This window comes from Dromiciops gliroides, chromosome 4 (assembly GCF_019393635.1).
Source record: "Dromiciops gliroides isolate mDroGli1 chromosome 4, mDroGli1.pri, whole genome shotgun sequence".
In the NCBI taxonomy this organism is placed as follows: Eukaryota; Metazoa; Chordata; class Mammalia; order Microbiotheria; family Microbiotheriidae; genus Dromiciops; species Dromiciops gliroides.
Genome location: NC_057864.1, coordinates 249,221,353 through 249,243,987, shown reverse-complemented (window position 1 = coordinate 249,243,987; position 22,635 = coordinate 249,221,353). Strand labels below are relative to the sequence as shown.

The following is a 22,635-nucleotide window of genomic DNA, read 5'->3' as shown; positions in this document are numbered from 1 at the left end:
TACATTTAATTGCAAGTTCTCTGTCCCCTAACACATTATTGGTTTTTGCAAAAGCTCCATGTGGTACTGAGAAATGCATATATTCGGGGGACAGCTACATGGCGCAGTAGATAAAGCACCAACTGTGGATTCAGGAGGACCTGAGTTCAGGTCTTACCTCAGACACTTGACACTATTTGTGTGACCCTGGGCAAGTCACTTAACCCTCACTGCCCTGCCCCCCCCCAAACAAACACAACCCCCCCAAAAAAACCTAAACCATACATTCTTTGGTAGCTTCATTTAGAATGCATCAAAAATCTCTTAAGCTCCAGTTTCCCTACCAATTTCTTCAGTTTTATATTGTTCTTTTTCTTTTACTTTTCTGTTAGATTTGTCCAAAATCAAGACAGAGCCTTTAAGTTCTCTCCTGACTATTGTATTACTATCTATGTCGTCTTAAAATTCAGTGAATTTTTCCTTTACATTAGGAGAATTTAAGTTTAAATATCAATATTTGTTTGTTGCAAATGATTCTTTACAGTGTAATGTATTTTCTGTTTATCTCTTTTTATGTGAGGAATGTTTGTTTTTGCTTTGTCTGAAGCATGATCACAACTGTTTTTCTGGAATTGCCATTCAGAATTATATTCTAAATTCTTTCCCAACCTTTCATTTTTCTCCACAGCAAAAGGCATTTTGTTTTTTAAGTATTGTAGCTTCCTCCTTGAATCATCAACAAAACAGGCAAATTTTTCAGGAATCAATGTTTTAGGAAAAATGTGATTTTCAAAGAAACATACAGAGATAAATTTTCATCAAGCCAACTTTTCTATAGGCTTCATTCAATTAGCCGGTATTCTTAGAAAACTCTTTACTATTGAGTTTCCTCAAATCCTGGTGCCTCTTGCTACATTCTGACAGATCAAATGTCCATCTCTTTAAAAAAAAAAAGGCTCTTACTGTCTTAATTTAAAGCTGTTCAATAAGGGACGATTTCCTTCTTCCTGAAACAGTCTATGAAAAAGTTACAGGGAAAAAGTTTAGAATCCTGAACTCTTCTGTTACTCTAAATTTAGCAGTTCACCTGACCCAGAGCTATGGCAGAACTATTTCTATAACTGGTATTAATAGTTATTTCCACCACACATCCATCAGATGGGTGAAGTGAGAAAAGAAGAAAACGCACTTTTTAGAGTGGCTGCTGGAGAACAGAATAACACACTGCTGCTTGAACTATGAATTGGTCCAACCACTCAAGAAAACAATTTGACGCTATAGCCCCAAATTAACTAAACTGTACAGCTAGGCACGGGCACATATCCTAAAAAGCAAAAGCTAGTGAGTGGGAAAAGGCTAAAAAGTTTCTCAACAGTAGAAACTTCCTTTCCCCCCAAAAAGGGGTCATTAAGAGTCAGACACGACAGAAACACACACACACACACACAAATTTATATACACACGTTTCTATGTCTATGTGTATATAGGCATGTGTGCATGTATATGTGTACACAGATATGATGAAATATTGTCGTCCCAGAATAAATGGAACAGATTCACAGAAACTCGATGTGAGTAATAGGAATATGATAAAGAACATATGATAAAATATGATAAAGAGCAAAGTAAGCAGAATTAGGATAACAATTTTTACAATGACAATAATGTAAATGAAAACAACTTGAAAAGACTTAAAATTATGATCAATCACGACCAGGATAATAATAATAGCTATAGTTATCACTGACATAGCACTTTAAGGTATGCAAGGCATTTTACAAATACTATTTTATTTGACTCTCACAATAACCCTGGAAGGTGGGTGCTATTATCATCCCCATTTTGCAGATAAGAAACTGAGGCAGAAAGGAGTTAAGGGACTTGCCTGGGGTCACTCAGTTACAAAGTATCTGAGGCAGGACTTGAACTTAGATCTTCCCAAGTACAGGTCTAACACTCTATCCACTAGGCCACCTAACTGCACCTAAGGGAAAAGGGATGACAAAGAATCCTTCCCACATTTTGTAGAAAAATAAAGGATAGGAGATGAAGAATGAGACATGTTTTCACACACAGTTAATGTGTTGATTTCTTTTGCTTAATTATACTAGTTGTAAGGAAGAGTTGGTGGGACATGATTGAGCAAATCAATGAAATGCTAAAAAACAGAAAAGAGTAAAATGAAGTTCATGAAGGGAAACAATAAGGACAGTTCTGTTACTATTGTCAATCAGTCAATAAATATTTATCATGACTTTCTTTTTTGCTCTTTATGTACTAATTACTAAAATATACTATATTAACATATGTTAATGTTTCATAACAAGTCAGTCAATAAACACTTATTAAGGGCTACTATGTTACAGGAACTATGCTAAAAGAAAGGCAAAAGACAAAGACATTCCATGCACTCATTGAGCATGGTCGAATAAGGGAGACAACATAGTTGTCTATATACAAACAAGATATATATATAGATACATAGACATAGATATAGATATATAGATATATAGGATTAAACTGCAAATAATCAGCAGAGGGAAGGTGTTAGCATTAAAGCAGAATCAGGAAGCCTTTTGTAGAAGGTATGATTGAAGCTGAGACTTGAAGGAAAGCAGAAATCAGGAAGTCTCAATGAGGAAGAAGAGAATTCCAAGCATGGGGTGAAAATGCCTAGATATTAGTCAATGGATTATCTTGTGTGAGGAATAGCGAGGAGGCCGGTGTCACTGGATCAAAGAGCATGTAGGAGTGTGTTGGGGTGTGCAAGAGGTGTAAGGTTTAAGGAGCTTCAAAAAGGAGGAGACCACATTACAAAGGGCTTTGAGTGCCCAACAGTGCATTTTATAGTTAAATCTATAGATAATAAGAAAATACTGGACTTTACTAGGGGAAGGTGAGGGGTGACATGGTCAGACTTGCTCTTAAAAAAATCACTTTGGCAGTTGAATGGAGGATGGACTGCAGTGGAGGGTCTTGAGGCAAGGAGATCCACCAGCAAGTTACTGAAATAGTTGCAGGAATGGTGGTAAGGGCCTGCACTAGAGTGATGGCTCTGTCAGAGGAAAGAAATAGGAGCATAGGAGAGATGTTTTGAATATAAAATCAAGAGACCTTGGCAAGAGATGATAAGAGTTAGTAAAAGGGGCAGCTAGGTGGTGCAGTGGATAAAGCACTGGCCCTGGATTCAGGAGTACCTGAGTTCAAATCCAGCCTCAGACACTTGACACTAGCTGTGTGACCCTGGGCAAGTCACTTAATCCCCATTGCCCCGCAAAAAAAAAAAAAAAAAAAAAAAAAAAAGTTAGTAAAGAGTTGAGGAGGATACCTAAGCTCCAAGCCTAGATGATTTGAAAGGATGGTAGGACCTTCAACAGTAATATGGAAGTTTAAAAGCAGGGAGGAATTTGGAGAAAAGATATTAAGTCCAGGAATGGACAAGTTGAGTTTAAGGGGGCTATATAGTAGGGGGCAGCTAGGTGGCACAGTGGATAAAGCACCTGCCCTGGATTCAGGAGTACCTGAGTTCAAATCTGGCCTCAGATACTTGATACTTGCTAGCTGTGTGACCCTGGGCAAGTCACTTAACCCTCATTCCCACCCCACCCCCCAAAAGAGGGCTATGGTACATCCATTTTGAGATGTCCAATAGGCAATGGGAAATGTGAGCCTACAATTCAGCAGAGGGGTCAAGGGCTGTGATTAGTGAAGAGATAACTGAATCCATAGGAACTCTTAGCTCAACTAGTTAAATACTATCAAGGGAGAAAGAGAGGGCCCCAGAGAATTCTCTGGGACAACCACTGTTAGTGGTCATAACCTGTATTAATATCCAGCAAAAGATTAAAATTGAAAATAGTGTTAAAGGACAACTGTTGAAAAGAGCAGTGTTAGAAGACAACTTGCTGAAACCATCTGCATGATCAAATTGGTGAAATAAGACCTTCCTCATGATGTGAATATACTGTAAATATAAAAGTGAGCCGGTACCCTTGGACATTTATGTCTGAGGTATCCTATTGAAACTACAACTGGACTTTCAACTCAATAAATAAGTGTGTATATATAGATATATAACCTATATCGGATTACCTGCTGTCTAGGGGAGGGGGGAGGGAGAAAAATCTGAAATTGGAAAGCTTGTATAAACAAAAGTTGAGAACTATCTTTACATGTAATGGAAAAAAATAGATTAATTAATTTTTTAAAAAATCAGTCAAGAGAACCATCTAGATAGATAGATAGATAGATAGATAGATAGATAGATAGATAGATAGATAGATAGATAGATAGATAAATGAATGAATGCCAGAATTTTTTTTTTTAATGTCAGCTTCTGGATTCTATAAATACTGAAATCTTGTTATACTCAATGACCACAAGAGAAAAAAGAAATGGCACCATTCTTTAATGGCAGGAGCTTAAATTCATGCTAATAACAATAACTGCAAAGTTCCAGAAGGGTCATAGTCAGCAAGGATTTGACATGAGACATGGGTAGAAGCTGTAACTGGACCACTTACTCTATATACTCACCTTCCCTTGGAATGAATGGTTGGGAGCTAGAAACTGGAGCAGACTGATATTCTAAGAAAGAGTTTTTAGGTCAATACCCTATATGGCCACAAAAAAGAATTGAACTTCAAAAGACAAACGTTTAAATATGATTGGTCACATGTGGAAAATTTATAATCTTATGTTATAAAGGCAAATATAAATATCTTCAGCTTTCCCTCTTAAAAAGAACTGATCTTAGACAGTAGCTTATTCTTTCTTAGTCCAAAAGTTAAACCATCTCTTTATTCCCCAGTGACTGTCAGTCCCACTCAGAGGTGCCATGTTTTATTTAAAACACACTCTCTCTCAGTAACCACTTTGTTCTAATTGGCAAGGCAAAGCTAGGTCCCCAAAGCACACAGCTCGTTACATTCAGTTTGGATTACAAAAACACGATGAAACAAACTGCATCGAAATGTACAAATTAACGGCTCAGGAGTGCACGACACGGACGTGGAATTAGATTGTAATATGGAACAAAATCCACAGGGAGGCTAGGGAACAAATCACTAGTGTCTCTATAAACTATACAAGGTTTCCAAATGAGCAAATACACAAAGCAGATCACAGGCTTTTCCATAACTCAACCAAATTGCTAAATATGAATAGAACAGGAAAGAAGAATTTTTTTCAACTGTTATGCATATATGTATAAGCGAATGAAGCCACAAACAAGAAGTTTTAACAAATAAAACCTGAAGATTCAATCTAAATATGCAACTCATCTTTGCCTTCAGACTCAACAATGGCCAAGCATCATTGCAATTAAGTCATTGTTCCAAATTTTTAAAAATCATTTGTGAAGCAGAAACACAGGGGACTAAATTAGAAATGCTGTTGCAATATACAGTGCAGAGACCAAGGTTAATGAGTTTAAAGTTATATGAACAAGACATTCATTGAATAGCACAGAAGTTAAAGAATAGAGATCTCACCAAAGAAACAGAAAATGTTCTAGACAGATACCACCTCCTTACAACAAATCAGCTGCTCTTAATAGTATCCCTCTAATTTTTCCCCCCAGATGTGAAGTCAAATAGTCAGTCACTGAGCCACCCGAGGATAAAGCATATAGCATTGTAACAATATGAACTTTTCACATGTGAAAAGCAACAAACTCATTCAAAATTGCTACCACATTCTCATATGTATTTTGTGGTCATCTTCAGGATAACTGGCTTCTGCTGCTTCATTTCAGGGTGTTATAGATAACTGCTCCTTTCTTATGGCCTTTCCCCATTGCTCACAAAATCAGAGATGTAACAATTCCCCATGCTCTTGCTCCATACCTCAGGAACATGTCCAGAATGCACTCCCCCTCCCTACAACACACACACACCATCCTCACCCCCCCCACTACTGCTAGCCCTGACAATTTACAAAATATCACTAAATTATTTGCTTTTGTCTTTTTAAGACCACACACACCACATTCTTACCAGAATACCCCTTTTAGTTTGTGCTTTTTTACCACATTAATATTTTTATCCTAAAATATTAAAAGTCTATTCCAAGCAAAATTATTGTTGAAATTAAAGGATTGGGAACTCATGACACGATCGCTCCAAAAAACATCCAAATAACGAAATTAAAGAACTGGGGGCAGTTAGGTGCTGCAGTGGATAAAGCACCAGCCGGCCCTGGATTCAGGAGGACCTGAGTTCAAATCTGACCCCAGACACTTGACACTAGCCGTGGACAAGTCACTTAACCCTCATTGCCCCGAAAAAATAAAAAAAACAAAGAAATTAAAGGATTAAGGTTAGTTAAAACATAATGATCCTTTCATTCTAAAATTGTTCTAAATATTTTTCTCCAACTAAATGTTAAAACAATTTTTTGCATTTTGATTTCCAAATTCTATTTCTCCCTCCCCTTCCCCTCAGACAATAAGGACTCTGATACGGGTTTTACATGTTCACTCATGTACAACATTTCCATATTAGTAATTTTGTACAAGACGACTTGGGGTGGGGACAGGAGGAAGGGAGGGACAAAATGTTTTGGTCTCTATTCAGACAATATCGGTTCTTTGTCTAGAGGTGGATAACATGCTTCATCAGAAGTCCTTTGGGACTGACTTGGATTACTGTATTGTTGAGAATAGCTAAGTCATTCACAGTTCTTCATCATACAATATTGCTGTTACTGTATACAACTGTCTCCTAAGTTCTGCTCACTTCACTTTGTATCAGTTCACGTAAGTCTTCCCAGGTTTTTCAGAAATCATCCTGCTTGTCATTTCTTACAGCACAATAACATAGAATTGATTTTATTAAGAAACAGCAACAATGACCAGGACTAGAGCTTTGAAATTATTTAATATATTCAAATATTATGCTTTAATCATACATTAATAACAGTATATACCTGGATATTTTCGAGGAAACAGAATCTGAAGGAAGAACAAATAATATATAAATGACATGAAGCTGGGAGGGATAGTTTTAATACACCAGATAACACAACTAGAATCCACAAGGTTCACAACAGGATAGAATGATTAGCCAAATCTAAAATAGTTTAATAAGAATGACTAAGTCTGACACATAGTTTAAAAAAAGAAATTACTTAAGTACAGACCAGAAAAGATCTGACTAGAGAATAGTTCATATGGAAAAAGACCTAGTCATTTTAGTTTACTGCAAACTTGCTGACCAAACACTGTAACAGTATGAATAGGCTGTCAAAAGAGGTAATGGAATCTCAGGCTATCTTATGAGAATTATAATGTCCAAATGTGGAGAGAGATACTTGTACTGCACTCCAAGAACTTCTTCGGAGAAAACTGACAAAATGGAGTAGAACCAAAAGAAGACAACTAATGTGGTAAGGGAACTTGAAACTGTATCAGAAGAAGATACTGATAAAATTAGGGAGAGAAAGGAGGGGAATTACAAGATAACAGAACTAGGAAAAATAGGACGGAACAAATTTTGGCTCTAAATAAAAAACAACAATTTTTCAACAATTTGAGTTGTTCTGAAACAGAATGAGCTTGGGTAGTAACTTCCTACAAACAGAGGTCCTTCAAGCAAAGGCTAACTCATCATTTGGCAGCAATTTCATAGAAGGTAATTATGTATTTGTGAGGATGGTACTAGATGACATTTTCAGTCCATACAAATTTTGAGAAGTTTTAGTTCATAATGATCCAAACTTTTGATTTCATCAATCATTCAGATAAACAATTCATCTGAAATTTGTAATTTTAGAAAGTTGTCAGAGACCTTTAGAGGTTAAGTGACCTATCCAATGTCATACAACTAATATGATGACAGAACTTGAACTGAGGACTCCCTGGTTCAAAGTCCAGCAATCCATATAATATGCTATATTGCCTCTCAAATTTATAATTAATCTATAATGAAAATTAAATCCCCCTCTCCCAGTTCATCAACCATATCTCTAACAGCTGAAGCAAAGAGGAAATAGATAAATGCTTTAGTAGCTACTAAAGTAGTAGATCACAAGATCACAGATTTAGAGCTGAAGAGGTTATATAGCCCAACTCTCTACACATGAGGAAGCTAATGCTCCAAGAGATAGCAATTACTTGCCCAACATTAATTTTACACCAGTAGCAAGTAGCCAATCTAGGATTTTAATCCAGGTTCTCTGCCTCCCAGTCCAGAACTTGTTCCACTGTCGTATGCTAGCTACCTTACAGACCCTTTAACTCTAAGAGGCACTGAGTCACTAGAAACAGTACAAATACAAAAGTTACCTAGAGTCTCTATCTCCCAAATAACAATCTGGAGCAAACTTTATATGACACTCCAGAAAAGGACCCTGAGTCTCACAAGAAGTTCCTCATCCATGTACCTCACCAAGAAAACCTCACTTAACCCTTCCAACTAATCAGATTCTTACCTCATGTCCTATATCATGAGAACATGAACATGTAACTAACATTAACATTTGCCTGGTAACTGGCCTCAAAATCTGTCTTGCTGATTTGACTTACATTAGGTCACCGAGAATATAAACAAGAGAATTAAGAGGAGAGAAGTTCTGGAATAAGCTCCCAGGCTTTTTAAAGGTTATTTCTATCAACTTGTTTGATAGGTCAGTAGAAAAGGCCAACTGCTTAAGTATATAATAGGCAGTTTTCTAACAAAAAGAATGTAGAGGAAAGGAAGGAAGAAAGAAAATATAGTTAGTTACCAGCCTATAAACAGAAGTATGACCTAAGAGAGTAGGTGTCTGAGAATTAAATCAGAAAGAAGAGAAGAAACCTTGTAATATACTGTGATAAAAAAAAAAGAGCCATAAGACAGAGGATCAAAGGCAATGGTTTCCCAATTAAATAATGAATACCAAATGGTATTCTACTATAGAAATTTCTGAGCACTCTACTTCAGAAAAAAAAAAAAGTATGTGTATCAGTAACCAGGACAAATAGCAATAAGCTGCCTTTATTTAAAGGTGAGGTATAGTGGAAAGGCCTTGCTGGCCTCTACTAATAATTGGTATACTTTGTAAGATTTTGCAGAAAGCTTTTTATTTTGCATTAATATTATGTTCATGGAATGAAAAGCATCTCCTGTGTTTCGAATAATAATTAGAGAACATAAATTAAAGAAACCTGTTACCCATCAGATTGGCAAAGGTGATTTTAAAAAAGAAATAAATACTGGAGTAGCTGTAGGAAAATAGGTACACTGAAGCACTGCTGGTACAGAGCTGGACCACTTCGAGGAAGCCTTGTATGAACAGATACAGAATGAAGTGAGTAGAATGAGAACAATAATATTATACAAATAACTCAGTCCATGATGAAATAATGCTACCCACACCTACCTCCTGACAGTGGATTTAGGGTAGATACAGGCAGTTTTTTGTAAAAATATAACCAATGTTGACATTAGTTTTGCTAAATTATACATATTTGTTACACAGGCTTTGCTTTTTTCTTTTTTTCCCAAAGTGGTCAGAAAAGGGTGGAGAAAATTTTTTAAAAAATTTAAAAATATATATATACCGGGGCAGCTAGATGGCGCAGTGGATAGAGCACCAGCCCTGGGGTAAGGAGTTACCTGAGTTCAAATCCAGCCTCAGACACTTAACACTTACTGGCTGTGTGACCCTGGGCAAGTCACTTAACCCCAATTGCCTCACCCCCCCAAAAAAAATGTGTGTGTGTGTGTGTGTGTGTGTGTGTGTGTGTGTGTGTCTCTCTCTCTCTCTCTCTCTCTCTATACCTAGGCATACCAAGGCATACAAGCCTATTCTAGAATTAGTTTTATATACTCAAACTAGGAAAGATAAACCTCTGTGTTGAGAAGAAACTGAAGCCATCACAGAGGTACCTAAAATTTAGAGATGTCGAATTATTAAGATGGGTTACTAAGTCAAGTTATAGGGTTTTACTTACACTAAAAATTGTTTATTCCTCATAACAGAAATGTAAGCAAAGTTTTCTTAAGGTTTTGTGGGTTTTTCCATACTGTTCCTACTTTTTTGTTGTTCTTTGTTTCTTTTTTGAGGTTTTTGCTTTGTTCTGATTCTTCTTTCACAACATGACTAATGCAGAAATATGTTTAATGATTGATATATAACCTACATCAGATTGCATTCTGTCTTAGGGAGGGGGGAGGGAAGGAGAAAAATCTGGAACTAAAAATCTTATGGAAAAAATAAAATAAAGATGGGGGGAAAAGGATTTTCTGGGTTTTTCTGCTATTAGCTCTTATTCAACCATAAGTCATAGTATCTCAGCAACTGAAACTTATGTGGGATTATATGAATTATATAAAATCTAAATTAAAATATTTTTTCAAAATAATTTTAAAATATTGTATTATTTTTAAATGACTTCTACATAAGTGGGGGACTATGGGTGTGGAATATTACATATGTGGTCAGAAAGTTGATATTGGTTGGTTTTAGTGAACTGTTTTTCTTCCATTTTTAATCTTTGGTTTAAAAAATATATCCCTCATTTTAAATCTCTGACTAAAAAATAAATCCTTCATTTTAAATTTCAATTAAAAATATTAATTGCTGGGTAGAGAAGCCATATATTCCAAAATTAAAGTAGTTTTAAAACAAAAAAATCAGTAATATTAAATAAACAACATGCTTCAGACATTTATAAGCTATGTGTCCCTAGGCAAGTCATTTAACCCTGTTTGCCTCAGTTTCTTCATCTATAAAATGAGCTGGAGAAGCAAATGGCAAACCATTCTAGTATTTCACAAAGAAAACTCCAGTAGGGTCATGAAGAGTCTGACATGACTGAAAAACAAGTAACCTAGGGTAATAAACAAAAAACCAGAATTTGTAATAAATACATTGATTACATATATTTATACATAGGTACTTCTGGAGAAAAGATACTAGAAAATAATTTATTCCCTTCAATACTGTTAAAATTCTATTAAAAATTTTGTGCAAAACAGGAGATTTTTCTAAGGCAGTACCATGATTAACCCGGCCACAGTCCAAATTATTACAAATTTCAATTCAGAGGCACGTGAATTAAAGAAGTTTTATTGTCTTCATGTATGTTTTAGGTCCACACATAAAACCATCCCAACACTTTGAAGAATCCTTGCACAGGCTTCAAGTGATTCTTGCCTCTTTTCTTGGATTAATCTTGGTCCTAAGAGAGGTACCCACCAAGATACTGAGAAGGTTTTCCCAAGAAATATGTAAAAGTATGACTTTTGTGCGGGAGGAACCTGGGGAAGGATTGTGAAATGTGGGTTGTGAAAGGAAATGGAAACAGAAATGCAACAGTGAGAGAAGGAAAAGAAATATGAAAATTAGTTTTTAAGAAAATTAACTAATCCTGTGGCATCCTATAGGAGTATTCATCATCTACTCATTACCTCATGAGAGGAAACAAAATCATGACACTTCAAGAAGTGATTAAACTGATTCAGACTACTTCAGAATTTTAGCAGAGATATTTTCAGAATAATGCTCTAAAACACAAAGACCCCACCAGCACCACCACACACACACCAATAAAGCTATATAAGTAATCTCCAAATGAAATACAGTGGCTTCAGCATTTAAAGAGAACAACAGTTACCAATCTGGGACCTTCCCATGGTCAAGTCCAAGAAGTCAAAAGGCAATTTCAATCTCACAGTGCCAAAGCAGACAACTCCTAACTTAGACCTGAGAGAGATATCAACATATCCTAGTGTCTGAAAAAGAGTCAGCCTAGGCCATGGGTAAGGCCATTTAAACATACCCCATTATAGTTTTCTTTCAAGTCTCTCTAGGGCTGCAGCCATGACAAATGCTTCTTTTCTCCAAAGTCTATGAAAGAACCAGAACTGGACACTCTTCTGCAAGAAAGGGACTGCTGAAGGAAACTAGTTGCTGGGGTTCTACTTCCCCATCACTTTTTCATCAGTTCTTTTAAAAAAAAAACCAAGGCTGCCTGGTTACCCTTTTGTCCCTTTTATTGCATTCTTCCCCTCTGAGTCACCCACAGAGATACCAGGAGCCAATGATAACAAAAGAAAATGACTGGATGTGGTATTTACTTTGGGAATGTGCATTCTATTCAAGAGAATATTATTACATCAGAAAGTCTTATCCTTTCCTTCCTCCCTGCTGAGAGTGAGCCTGACAAACTGGTCATGTGTTCCTGCAATAGCCTAAGCCCCCAACTCAAAAAGAACAGTAAATGCATTTCTCTACTCCACTGTTAAACAAAAATATTACATACAAACTAAGTATTTCCACTATATAAATTTCTTTTCAAAAGATATCTCACAGATCTCACTAACCCACACTGTCACATGAAGATTTTTTTTCCAGCAACTTTACACTTTAAATGTGCGTTGTTAAATTAAGGTAAAGTATCTCAAATCATTATCAGGGATTTGGAGTTTGACAAAAGTAACGGTCATACTGTGTTCTTGTTCTCTACTACAATGCTTCAGAATTAATTCTGCTTTTTCCTACTGCTTACAGAACTCACCAAATGAAACTTTCAACTTCACTACTGTACCTTTTCTCCCCTGCTTTCTAAATTCAAGAGAATTTTTTTAAAGGGGGAGAAGGGGAGCGCTGCACTCCTAAGTGTATAGGGAAGATGTATGGAATTTCCCATTCTAAATCGAAGATAACTCCCTTAAAATTCGAAAGATTTAAGGAAAACTTGAGTGGTCAACAAGTGCCATAAAACTGCCAAGAGCACAACGAATGATCTGGTGCCTAGAAAGGAAACAAGGAACAACCAAAAACCAAAAGAAAAAAAATTTTTTTTAAAAATCCAAACTACAATAGTTTAAAAAAAAACACACAACACATGAATTTAGTCTAACCTACTTCAATAATGACCAACATCGATTAATTGTAATTTAGAGAACTTACAGCAAATTAAATTCTTCGGAAGTAACTGACTTTTCCAAAAGCCATGCACATGGAAGGAGCAGTGTCTTTCAAAAAAGACAATTTCAACATTAAAAAAAAAAAAAATCAAAGTCAAAGTCTATTATCAGGGAAGAACCATTTATTTACATTTTCTAACGTATGCGTTCAGGTTCCAAAAGATATAATTACGCTTATGTGAAACATCAGGAAGTGAATATCTACTGTGTCTAGCATAAGAGTTAACAAAAGAATTTCTCCTTAGGAAATGCTAATTAACCATTTAAAAATTTCCAATTTTTTTAGCAGGTTTCAAGTGTCAACCCTTGCTACATTCACCATGGTATATTTTTTTTCATTCATTTTCCAATCATAATTGACTTCATGACTTCATTTGGGGTTTTCTTGGCAAAGATACTGGAGTGGTATGCCATCTTCTTCTCCAGCTCATTTTACAGATGAGGAAATTGAGGCAAAAGATCTGCCCAGGATCACAGGGCTGATAAGTGTCTGGGGCTGGATTTGAACTCAGGTCTTCCTGACTCCAAGGCCAGCACTCTATCTACTGTACCACCCATCTGCTCCTTGGTATATTATCAAACTTCTCATCAAACATTCTTCATGACCTCTCTTCATTGACATGTTGAATACCCTCTAGTCCTTGATAGCCTCTTCTCTCTGGATTTTTGGGGTACTACCCTTTCCTGGTTCTCCTCCTATCAATCAGAGTGCTCCTTTTGCTCCTTCTCAGTCTGATCAATTCTCATTCAGATAACATCACATCTAATTAATTATATGTATCTGGAGGCGGCTAGGTGGCGCAGTGGATAAAGCACCGGCCCCAGATTCAGGAGTACCTGAGTTCAAATCTGGCCTCAGACACTTGACACTTACTAGCTGTGTGACCCTGGGCAAGTCACTTAACCCCCACTGCCCTGCCAAAAAAAAAAAGAGCGTTTAATTATATGTATCCTCTCTCCTAGGTCCTCTTTTCTTCTCTCCTCCCTCAAATCTACCTATCCAGCCCTAACTGCTCTACTGACCTCTAGTCTCTTATCTCTAATGGCCTTTCAGAAACCTCAAATGATATGTCCAGTAGACATTTTAAACTCAGAACATCTAAAACTGAGGTATCTTTTCATTCAAATCCTCCCTGTTTCCAAACTTCCCTATTATTGTTGAGTGTGCAACCATCCTCCTCAAAGTCCCTCAGGCTCTCAACCTAGGTATCATTTTCAACTCCTCACTATCTCTCACCTCCCCAACCCCACCCAATCTGTGGCCAATGACTGTCAATGTCCCCTTTGTAACATTTCTGTCCTATTCCCCCTTCTTTCTGATATTGCCGCCACCTTGATGTGGACCCTCATCACCTCATGACCAGACCATTACAAAAGCCTGATGGGGGGGTCTGCCTGCCTCAAGTCTCTCCCCATTCCAATCCATCATCTATCCAGTCACCAAAGTGATTTTCCTATAGCAGAGTTCAAGTCATGTTACTCCCCCGCTCAATAAACTCCACTGGCTCCCTAATTCCTCCAAGATCAATTAAAAATTTTGTTTGGCATTCAAAGCCCCTCATATCCTAGCCTCCTCCCACCTTTATAGTCTTCTTATGCATTACTCCCAACATGTCCTCTTCCACCCAGTTGATGCTGGAACAAGACACTCCATGGCTCAGCTCTGGGAATTTTCTTTGGCCACCCTCCATGCCTGGAGTACTCTGCTTCCACATCTCCACCTCCTGACTTCCCAGGCTTCCTTCAAGTCCCAATCAAAATCTTCTACAGGAAACCTTTCCCAACCCCTCTTAATTCCAGTGTCTTCCCTCTCTTAATGAGTTCCCATTTTGTACACACACACACACACACACACCATTTATAGCTTGCTTGTATAAATTTCTTTACTTGTTGTCTACCCCATTAGACTATGATCCTTGAAGACACAAACTCTCTTTTGCCCTTTTTTTTTTTTTTTTTTGCATTTCCAGCACTTAGCACAGTGCCTGGCACAAAGTAAATGCTTAATAAATAATTACTGATTAATTGACTTCTAGAGGTTCCAAGGTTACAGTGAAATACTAGACTATTTTCTTATGGAGAATCCAAAAGAATAGAATTAAAAGTAAGTGAAAATGAAGTGGCAGAAGAAGGAAATTAATTTTAGTCCAGTGAGACTCTCTTAGATTAACAACATTGGCTATGAAGGCCTCCTTGGTGATAAGGATTCATAGTCCAAGAAGTCAAACTATCAGAATTTTAGAACTTAAAGGAACCTTAGAGATTATCTCATCCAATTTCCCTTTAAAAAAAAATAAATGATAATGACCCAGAGAAGGGAAATGACTTACTCATGATCATACAGTAAATGAGTGGAAAGTCTACTCATTTAAATTCAATTGTAACAGCGAAGCAAAGTAAATTTTATTGTGGTGTTTATTCATTAACTTGAAACATCAAAGTCTTATAGATTACAAAATTGTTTATATTGAGTTACTATGAGGGAAGACAACATTCCTCATTAAGGATTTAATTATTCAAACCAGGATGAAGGACTGAAAATATTGCCATATTAAAACGAGTTTTACAGTTTAAGGTCATATCAGACATCTGTAAACTCTACTAAGTAAAACTTGACTGGTCCACATATACAAGAGGATCTTACATTATACACACTGAAGACTGCTTCAACAATACTAAGCAAATAAATGAAGCACCAAAGTGAGGAGAATCTGATTTAACACAAACACTAAGAAAACAAAACCCCATGCATATACCCAAAGGAGGTGCCAACCATATGATTTAGATTGTCTAAAAACAACAAAATGTAAAACAAACAAAACAAAACAAAAAAAAAACCACCTTTTACTGCACTTACCAGCAAAGCATTTGGAACAGAGATTCATAGTCTTGCTGGACCTGGGGCAAAAAAAAAAGAAAAAAAGAAAAGAGCTAAAAATTCAGTATCATTCTAATCAATACACAAGGAATTTGAAGGGTAGGTATGCAGGATATTTACTGGCCAGAGGTCTGGACTAATAAACAACAAGTCACTAGTCAGGTAAAAGGAAAACTTTTTTAATTTATCTTTTATTTTCCCTCCCAGAACTCTTATTCAATCCTTTTCTAAAACATAACTAGCTAGTAGCTTAATTAGCTTGGGGTGCAAAATAGACAACCAACAATTCCCAATAAATTCAAAGATATCAAATAAGAAGACTGGAATCTGCTTGATTATCGAGAATGGCTGTTTTCTGTACTTAGAAACAAATGTCACAACTATGATCCACAAGGAAAGATACAAAAATTTCTAAAAGAGACAGGGAGAAGGAAAGAACGTCCTGGGACAAGAAAGGTAAAGACCTTCACTGAATTCAGAACTTCCAGTTTATGCCAAACAACAGGATTTTCTCCTCTACAAGACAGCTGAATCTACACATTTGTCTCCATCTCAAGGTTTTATCATAACAGAATTATTGTCATTTCTTTCTTCTGGACATCTTGTCTCTTCTGCAAAGTTATTTTCCATCTCCACCACTTTAAACATATCACAACTCTAAACCATGTTCCCATTTTTTGCTCTTCTCTATCCCAATTAGATCAAATAAAATGCTTTCTAAACTCTCAACCTGACTGCCTAATTATTCTAATTCTCATTCTACAGAATGGTCTTCTTGTGACCAGCTCCTTCATAACCTTTTTGAATTGGCGGGGTGGTGCCATGGCTAGCCCTCAAATCTAGAACTTAGAAACTGACTAATCTAATGCCTTCATTTTATAAATGAAGAAACAGGAATTGAGGTAGAGAGCCCCAGAATATAACTCATACAAGTCATACAGGCGGTAAAGAACATAATCTAGGATTCAAACCTTGCTCCTTTTCACTACACCATGTGACCTCTCTCCAACCTTTTTCTTGGCTGACCAATCAACAGGCAAAATTACCTTATACAAGCATTAATAAAGAAAAAAATAAATATAAAACCTACTTTAATAGAAAAATTAAATCATTTATATTATTCTTTGAATGAAGACTAGTTTTAACCACATATCCTTCCCATAAATTTAATTTTAAAACCTCCATCTTCTACAAAGTTATCTCTAAGTTAACCCCATCTTATTTCCTAACAAATGACCACAACACCAGACCTATTCCCCAGCTATCCACATAAGTCATGATACACATTAATGAGTGAATACAGCATTTAAGTGCTTACTATGTGCAAAGCACTGTGCTAAGCAATGAGGATTTTTGTGGGAGAGGGTGCCAACAATGTCGATCCCTGCCCTCAAGTGACATCAAAGCAAATGGTAATGCCTCTTCTTTAATGTTATTTCTACTGATAAAATTACATCCATTTCCAATGCTGAACCATTTGACAGTGACAAGAACTTTGGTGGTGAAAAGTTTCTTTGCTGGGTTGTCAATATATGTGGCTATAGCACCTACAGGAGCAGCTGCCAAGCTATACCTCCACAGAGATTCTATATTTGTATATGTTGCTCTCTTAAAGACTATACTTACTGAGATCAGACTATATTATCCAATGACATGCTTCAGAAAGTGCCTCTTAACTTAATATAAAAGCCATTTGATACTGTCAGACTCTAAGAATTCACACTTAGATTGGGATCCTATTTTGTATTAGGGCTTAGGAGAGGGTCCACTTCAGTGTGGGCACTCTCCAAGTCAATATTAATAAGTATTTACACCAGCTTAAGTAGTTTGGGAGATCTCACAAAGAGAAGAACATTTGCTGTCAGTCATTCTACCTTTCCTTGAGGTTGTGGTCAATTAGGCAAAGGAAAGAAAAAAGATGTTACTAAATGACAGCAATGCCTAGGTCTTTTTCTATAATGGGATGGCCTAAATATGATGACACAGAACCACTAATCTGCATGCCTTAAAGAGTCAAATCTAAGAGGAATCCCCCATATTTTTACAACTGCCCTATCCCAGAAATCCTAACACTGAATGAAACAGGTTCACTGTATTAAGAACTGTATTTCCTAGGGCCTTCTCACTTAGGATGAGCTAGCTTTTCTTAAGGACCTACCCCACACACAGGCTAAGCCAGTTAGCCTTAAAAAGTAATGAAACTGTCTTCAAGATGTTTTTGGCTCAGGTTTAGGAGTCTGCATTCTTTGTACAAGTACAAAAACACCATGGACTTAAGGGACTGATTACAGACTTCTTAAGCATGACTAACACCAAAACAGGAGAACTATGCTCATGTGAATCCAGGCTTCTTCCTTGATGATTATCCTGTACTTTTCTATGAATGTCTTTCTTGTCCTATGACTAGGGAAACCTCCTTTTGTTAACCAATAATTAACAGAATCTAATTTTGTTCCAATTGTGAGCCTATGGTCCCTGACTTAGCCTAGTGAGAAAAGGCTGTCACCCTGAGGTACTGACTCTAAGCCACAAAATTCTGCCCCACCATGTTGTTTGCCAGACCTAAACCATAACATTAGCATTATGATAATAAAAAGTTCACATTTTTATTGTCTGCCTCATATTTCTGTTTCTACCTCTAAAGCAATCTTTTAGTAGTTTGATTGGTATGGCTGTGAATAAATTAAGTACTACTGTCATTTTTATTATATTGGCTCAATCTATTCCCACAATGAATTTTTCCCCAATTATTTAGAACTATTTGTGTAATTGTATTAATTCCCAGATATTTTATACAGTTTGTAGTTTTTTAAATGAAATTTCTCTTTCTATATCTTTCTTCTGGGTTTCCCTGTATATTACACAGAAATGCCAATGATTTATGTGAGTTTATTTTATATCATTCAACTTTGCTCAAATTGTTCAATTAATCTTTAGGTGAGTCTCCAGTATTCTATAAGTAAACCATCATAGCAACTGTAAAGTTAATAGTTTGATCCCTCTTGTAAGTTCCTTTAAGGCAATGTTCATCTTTTGCCTCTTTTTGTATCCTCAATGCTGAGAGTGAGTGCCTGGCACCTACTTGTCAGTTAATGAATGTTGACTGACTCTTTGGCTATGCTTATTCCCTCAATTTAGTGTTCTTGTCCTATCATTATAGCTAGAATTTCTAGCAAATAATAAACGTGATAATGGACATCCTTGCTTTACCCTTGACCTCAGTAGAAAGGTCTCTAGTTTATCCTCATAGTATACATAATTTTAGGTAATAATAAATAAATAATATTTAGTAAATTAAGGAAAGAACCATGTATTTTATGCTTTCTCATCTTAATGGGAATAGGTTTTAAATCTTACCAAAAGCTATCTCTGCATCTATTGCTATAATAATAATTTTTGTTGCTGTTATTAATATGATCAATTATGTCTCCTAATGTTGAACCAATCCTGTATTTCTAGTATAAATCCAACCTGGTCAAAATGTGAAATCTTTGTAATATGTTACAGTAGTCTCCTCATATTACTTAAAATTTTCTAACAGACTTATTATGGATGCTGGTGTATAGGCTTCTTTCTCTGTTCTGATTCTCCCTGGTTTAGGTATCAAAGACCATGTTTGTACCATAAAAAAATTTTGACAAGGTCTCTTCTTTTCCAATTTTTTTCAAATAACTTTTTTAACATTGGAATTAATGCTTCTAAAATTTTTAATAGAGTTCATTTGTAAATCCATCTGGTCCTGGGTTTTTTTCCTCCTTTTTAGGAGCTCATTCATGGCTTGTTCACTGGGTATTTAAGCTTCTGTTCTGTTCATCTGGGGCTTTTATATTCTTGTAAATATTTAACTATTTCATTTAGACTGTCAGTTTAATTAGCATATTATTAGGCCAAAAATACAAAAATATTTTCTTTTATTCTTTATTTGGTGGTAATTCACTTTTCATTTTTCACAATAATGATTTTGTTTTCCTCCTTTTTAAAATAAAATTAACCAATGGTTTGTGTATTTTATTGCTTTTTAAAACCACCTCCTGGTTTTATTATTGCAATTGGTTTTTTTGCTTTCAATTATTTCGTGTTTAATTTTTGTTTTAATTTTTATAAGTGAAACAGATTAGATACACAATATATAGAAACAAGCACAGTAGCCTAGTGTTTAAAAAGTCCAAAGAGTCCAGCTACTGAGGTAAAAATTCACTATTCAATAAAAAAATATTGGAAGAATGGAAGAATTCATTATTCAATAAAAGTCATTGGAAGATTTGGAAGAAACAAAATTAATCTCACATCAAATACTAAGATAAGCTCCAAATGGTTACATGACTTAAATATTAAGGATGACACCATAAACAAATTAGGACTAAAGAAGAAATCTGTTCTGTCAGATTTATGGATAGGGAAGGAGTTCATGACTTATCAGGGATACAGAACATCAAAGCCAATAAAATGGACAATTTTGATTATATAATGTTAATAAGTTTTTACATAAACAAAACCAATACAACTAAAATTCAAAGAGAAGCAAGTAAATAAACAATGGTCATTGTGGTCATGCAGAGACTGTATACTGTGTTCCAGTTTCCTAAAAACTCTGTGACACCAAGAGAGACCATATATAATTAAGAAAAGATATGTCCCAACTGTATTCCCCTAATGCTGAAGACTTCATTTCACATTTATAAATAGAAAGAATTTTGTTGTTCAGTCATTTTCAGTTGTGTCCAACTCTTCAAGACCCAATTTGGGGTTTTCTTGGCAAAGATACTAGAATGGTTTGACATTTCCTTCTCAAGCTCATTTTACAGATGAGGAAACTGAGGCAAGCAGGGTTAAGTGACTTGCCCAGAGTCACACAACAGTTATATTTCTGAGGCCAGATTTAAACTCATGAAGATGAGTTTTCCTGACTCCAGGCATGGCATGCCACCATGCCACCATGCCACCTAGCAGTTAGCAAAAAATACCTACATATAGATCAACAACCCACAAATACAGAGAGAATGAGATATATACATAATACAACAGAACCATTCAAAAATTCCATCTTCTAGTGCCAAGTTATTCCACATACCCCTCCATTCTCCCCTTTTGCAAAAGTTATAAGGAATTCCCAATATTGAGTCAGCTTCCTGTTAATTTGGGAGGAAAAAAAAAACCTCTTACCTCACCCTGACCTTCACCCCCTCAGCAGCAAATTGCTAGCTCCATGTCGGATCTATGGGAACCCTGAGGCTCCCCATAGACAATAAGAAACCAAAAGTTGGCACAGGGTTCCCAAGGGAAGGCAATTTTTCTTGTTGCTAGGACAACTTGAGAAGCAGGCTCTGATGTAGTCCTTGTCTCTTGTCCAAGCAATATCAAAGAGAGTCAAGTAATTGACAAGCCGCCATTTTTCTTGTTCCGTTGCTCCAAAAGACATAGTGGGGAGAAGACTGAGGGAATTCAAGTCAACTTGTATTCATCACCAATTGTCACAGTTTTAACACCTAAATTTCACCCCAAAAAAGGCACAGAAGAATTTCCCTCACTGTCCCCTTAATCTCACAAATATTACCTATAGCTAAGCATATACAGAGGCAACAAGAATTTACTAAGGGATTATTATGTGCCAGGTATTGTGCAAGGAGCTGGGAAAACAAACAAAAAGAGAGACCATGCTCGTCAAGTTTAAATTCTAATAAAAGGGGTACATCTGTAAGACATATCCACTCCATACCCTGTAGAGTTAGAGAAAAGGAACCCAAAATTATAGTGGTGCTTATAGTTTGATTTCTAAAGAGATTAAGTTTTTCAGACAAGCACTGTGGAAGTCACTATTCTGCATGGTGCTGACAAAGATCCTGCATACTGAAATATTCAGAAAACTGTCACAATTTACATGGCTGTCAATATAACAAATTTTGAAATAAAAACAAATTACCACCATCACCAACTAATTAAACAAGTAAATAATTAAACAAAGAGATCATTATGTAAGGAACTTGTATAAAATGGAGAAGATGCTACTTAAACTGCCTGCCTTCAAAGGACTGTTGTAAAAAAAAAAATCACTTTGTTAAGTTAGCAAATATCACTCAGTAAAGTATAAGTGACTAACAGTTCCTTAAGAAAGGTTGTAAAAAAAATTTTTTTTTAAAAAAAAGAGAAGAAAGGTTGTAGAAATATATTTAAGATCATGCATATTCTGGGGCAGTGGTGGCACAGTGGATAGAACACCAGCCCTGGATTCAAAAGGACCTGAGTTCAGATCCAGCCTCAGACACTTGAAGCTTAACTAGCTGTGTGAACCTGGGCAAGTCACTTAACCCCCAATTACCTCACCCCTCCAAAAAAAGATCATGCATATTCTTCTAGATTTTCTCCCAAAAAATTTAGGATGTAACTGGTTCAGAAAACATGCATTTGCTTTAATGAAGAATCCACAAAAGCTCAGTCTATTAAGGGAATCCAAATAGCATTATAATCATGAAGTATACTAACAAATTCTCACATGTCTTCTCACACACATATTTATAAGCCTTAAAAAAAAACAAAAAAAAAAAAAAAAGAAATTTAAGCCTAGAAACAGTATTCTGTACCTGGCCCTTCAGGATTACATGATCTTTTGAGAATCACTTTAGAGAAAAATCTTTCTGCTATTATCTATACTTGCAACTTTAAAAGCCTACTTCCTTAACAACATGCTAGGGAGTAGCAAATGACTCTGCTAAGCCATCGCACCCTACCCACCCCAGGCTAGGAAGGAAAAGGCCAGCTTAAATAGATGATATCGTAGCTGGCAATGACAAAGGAGGTTTTCAATAGTTCATCCTGACTGTCCGAAATGTTACACATCATCCAATACTGCTAAAACAATTTTTACAG

At 36.1% G+C, this 22,635-nt stretch overlaps 1 protein-coding gene across 2 annotated transcripts in view; it reads right to left on the bottom strand.

The window, feature by feature from the left end:
* ZFAND3 (zinc finger AN1-type containing 3) overlaps positions 1-22,635 on the bottom strand; it is a 322,750-nt gene that overhangs the window by 221,378 nt on the left and 78,737 nt on the right. For both annotated transcript variants that reach the window (XM_044002479.1, XM_044002478.1), the window contains one exon: positions 15,751-15,791. In XM_044002479.1, coding sequence (XP_043858414.1) covers positions 15,751-15,791 — 41 coding nt within the window. The remainder of the gene's footprint in view (positions 1-15,750; positions 15,792-22,635) is intronic.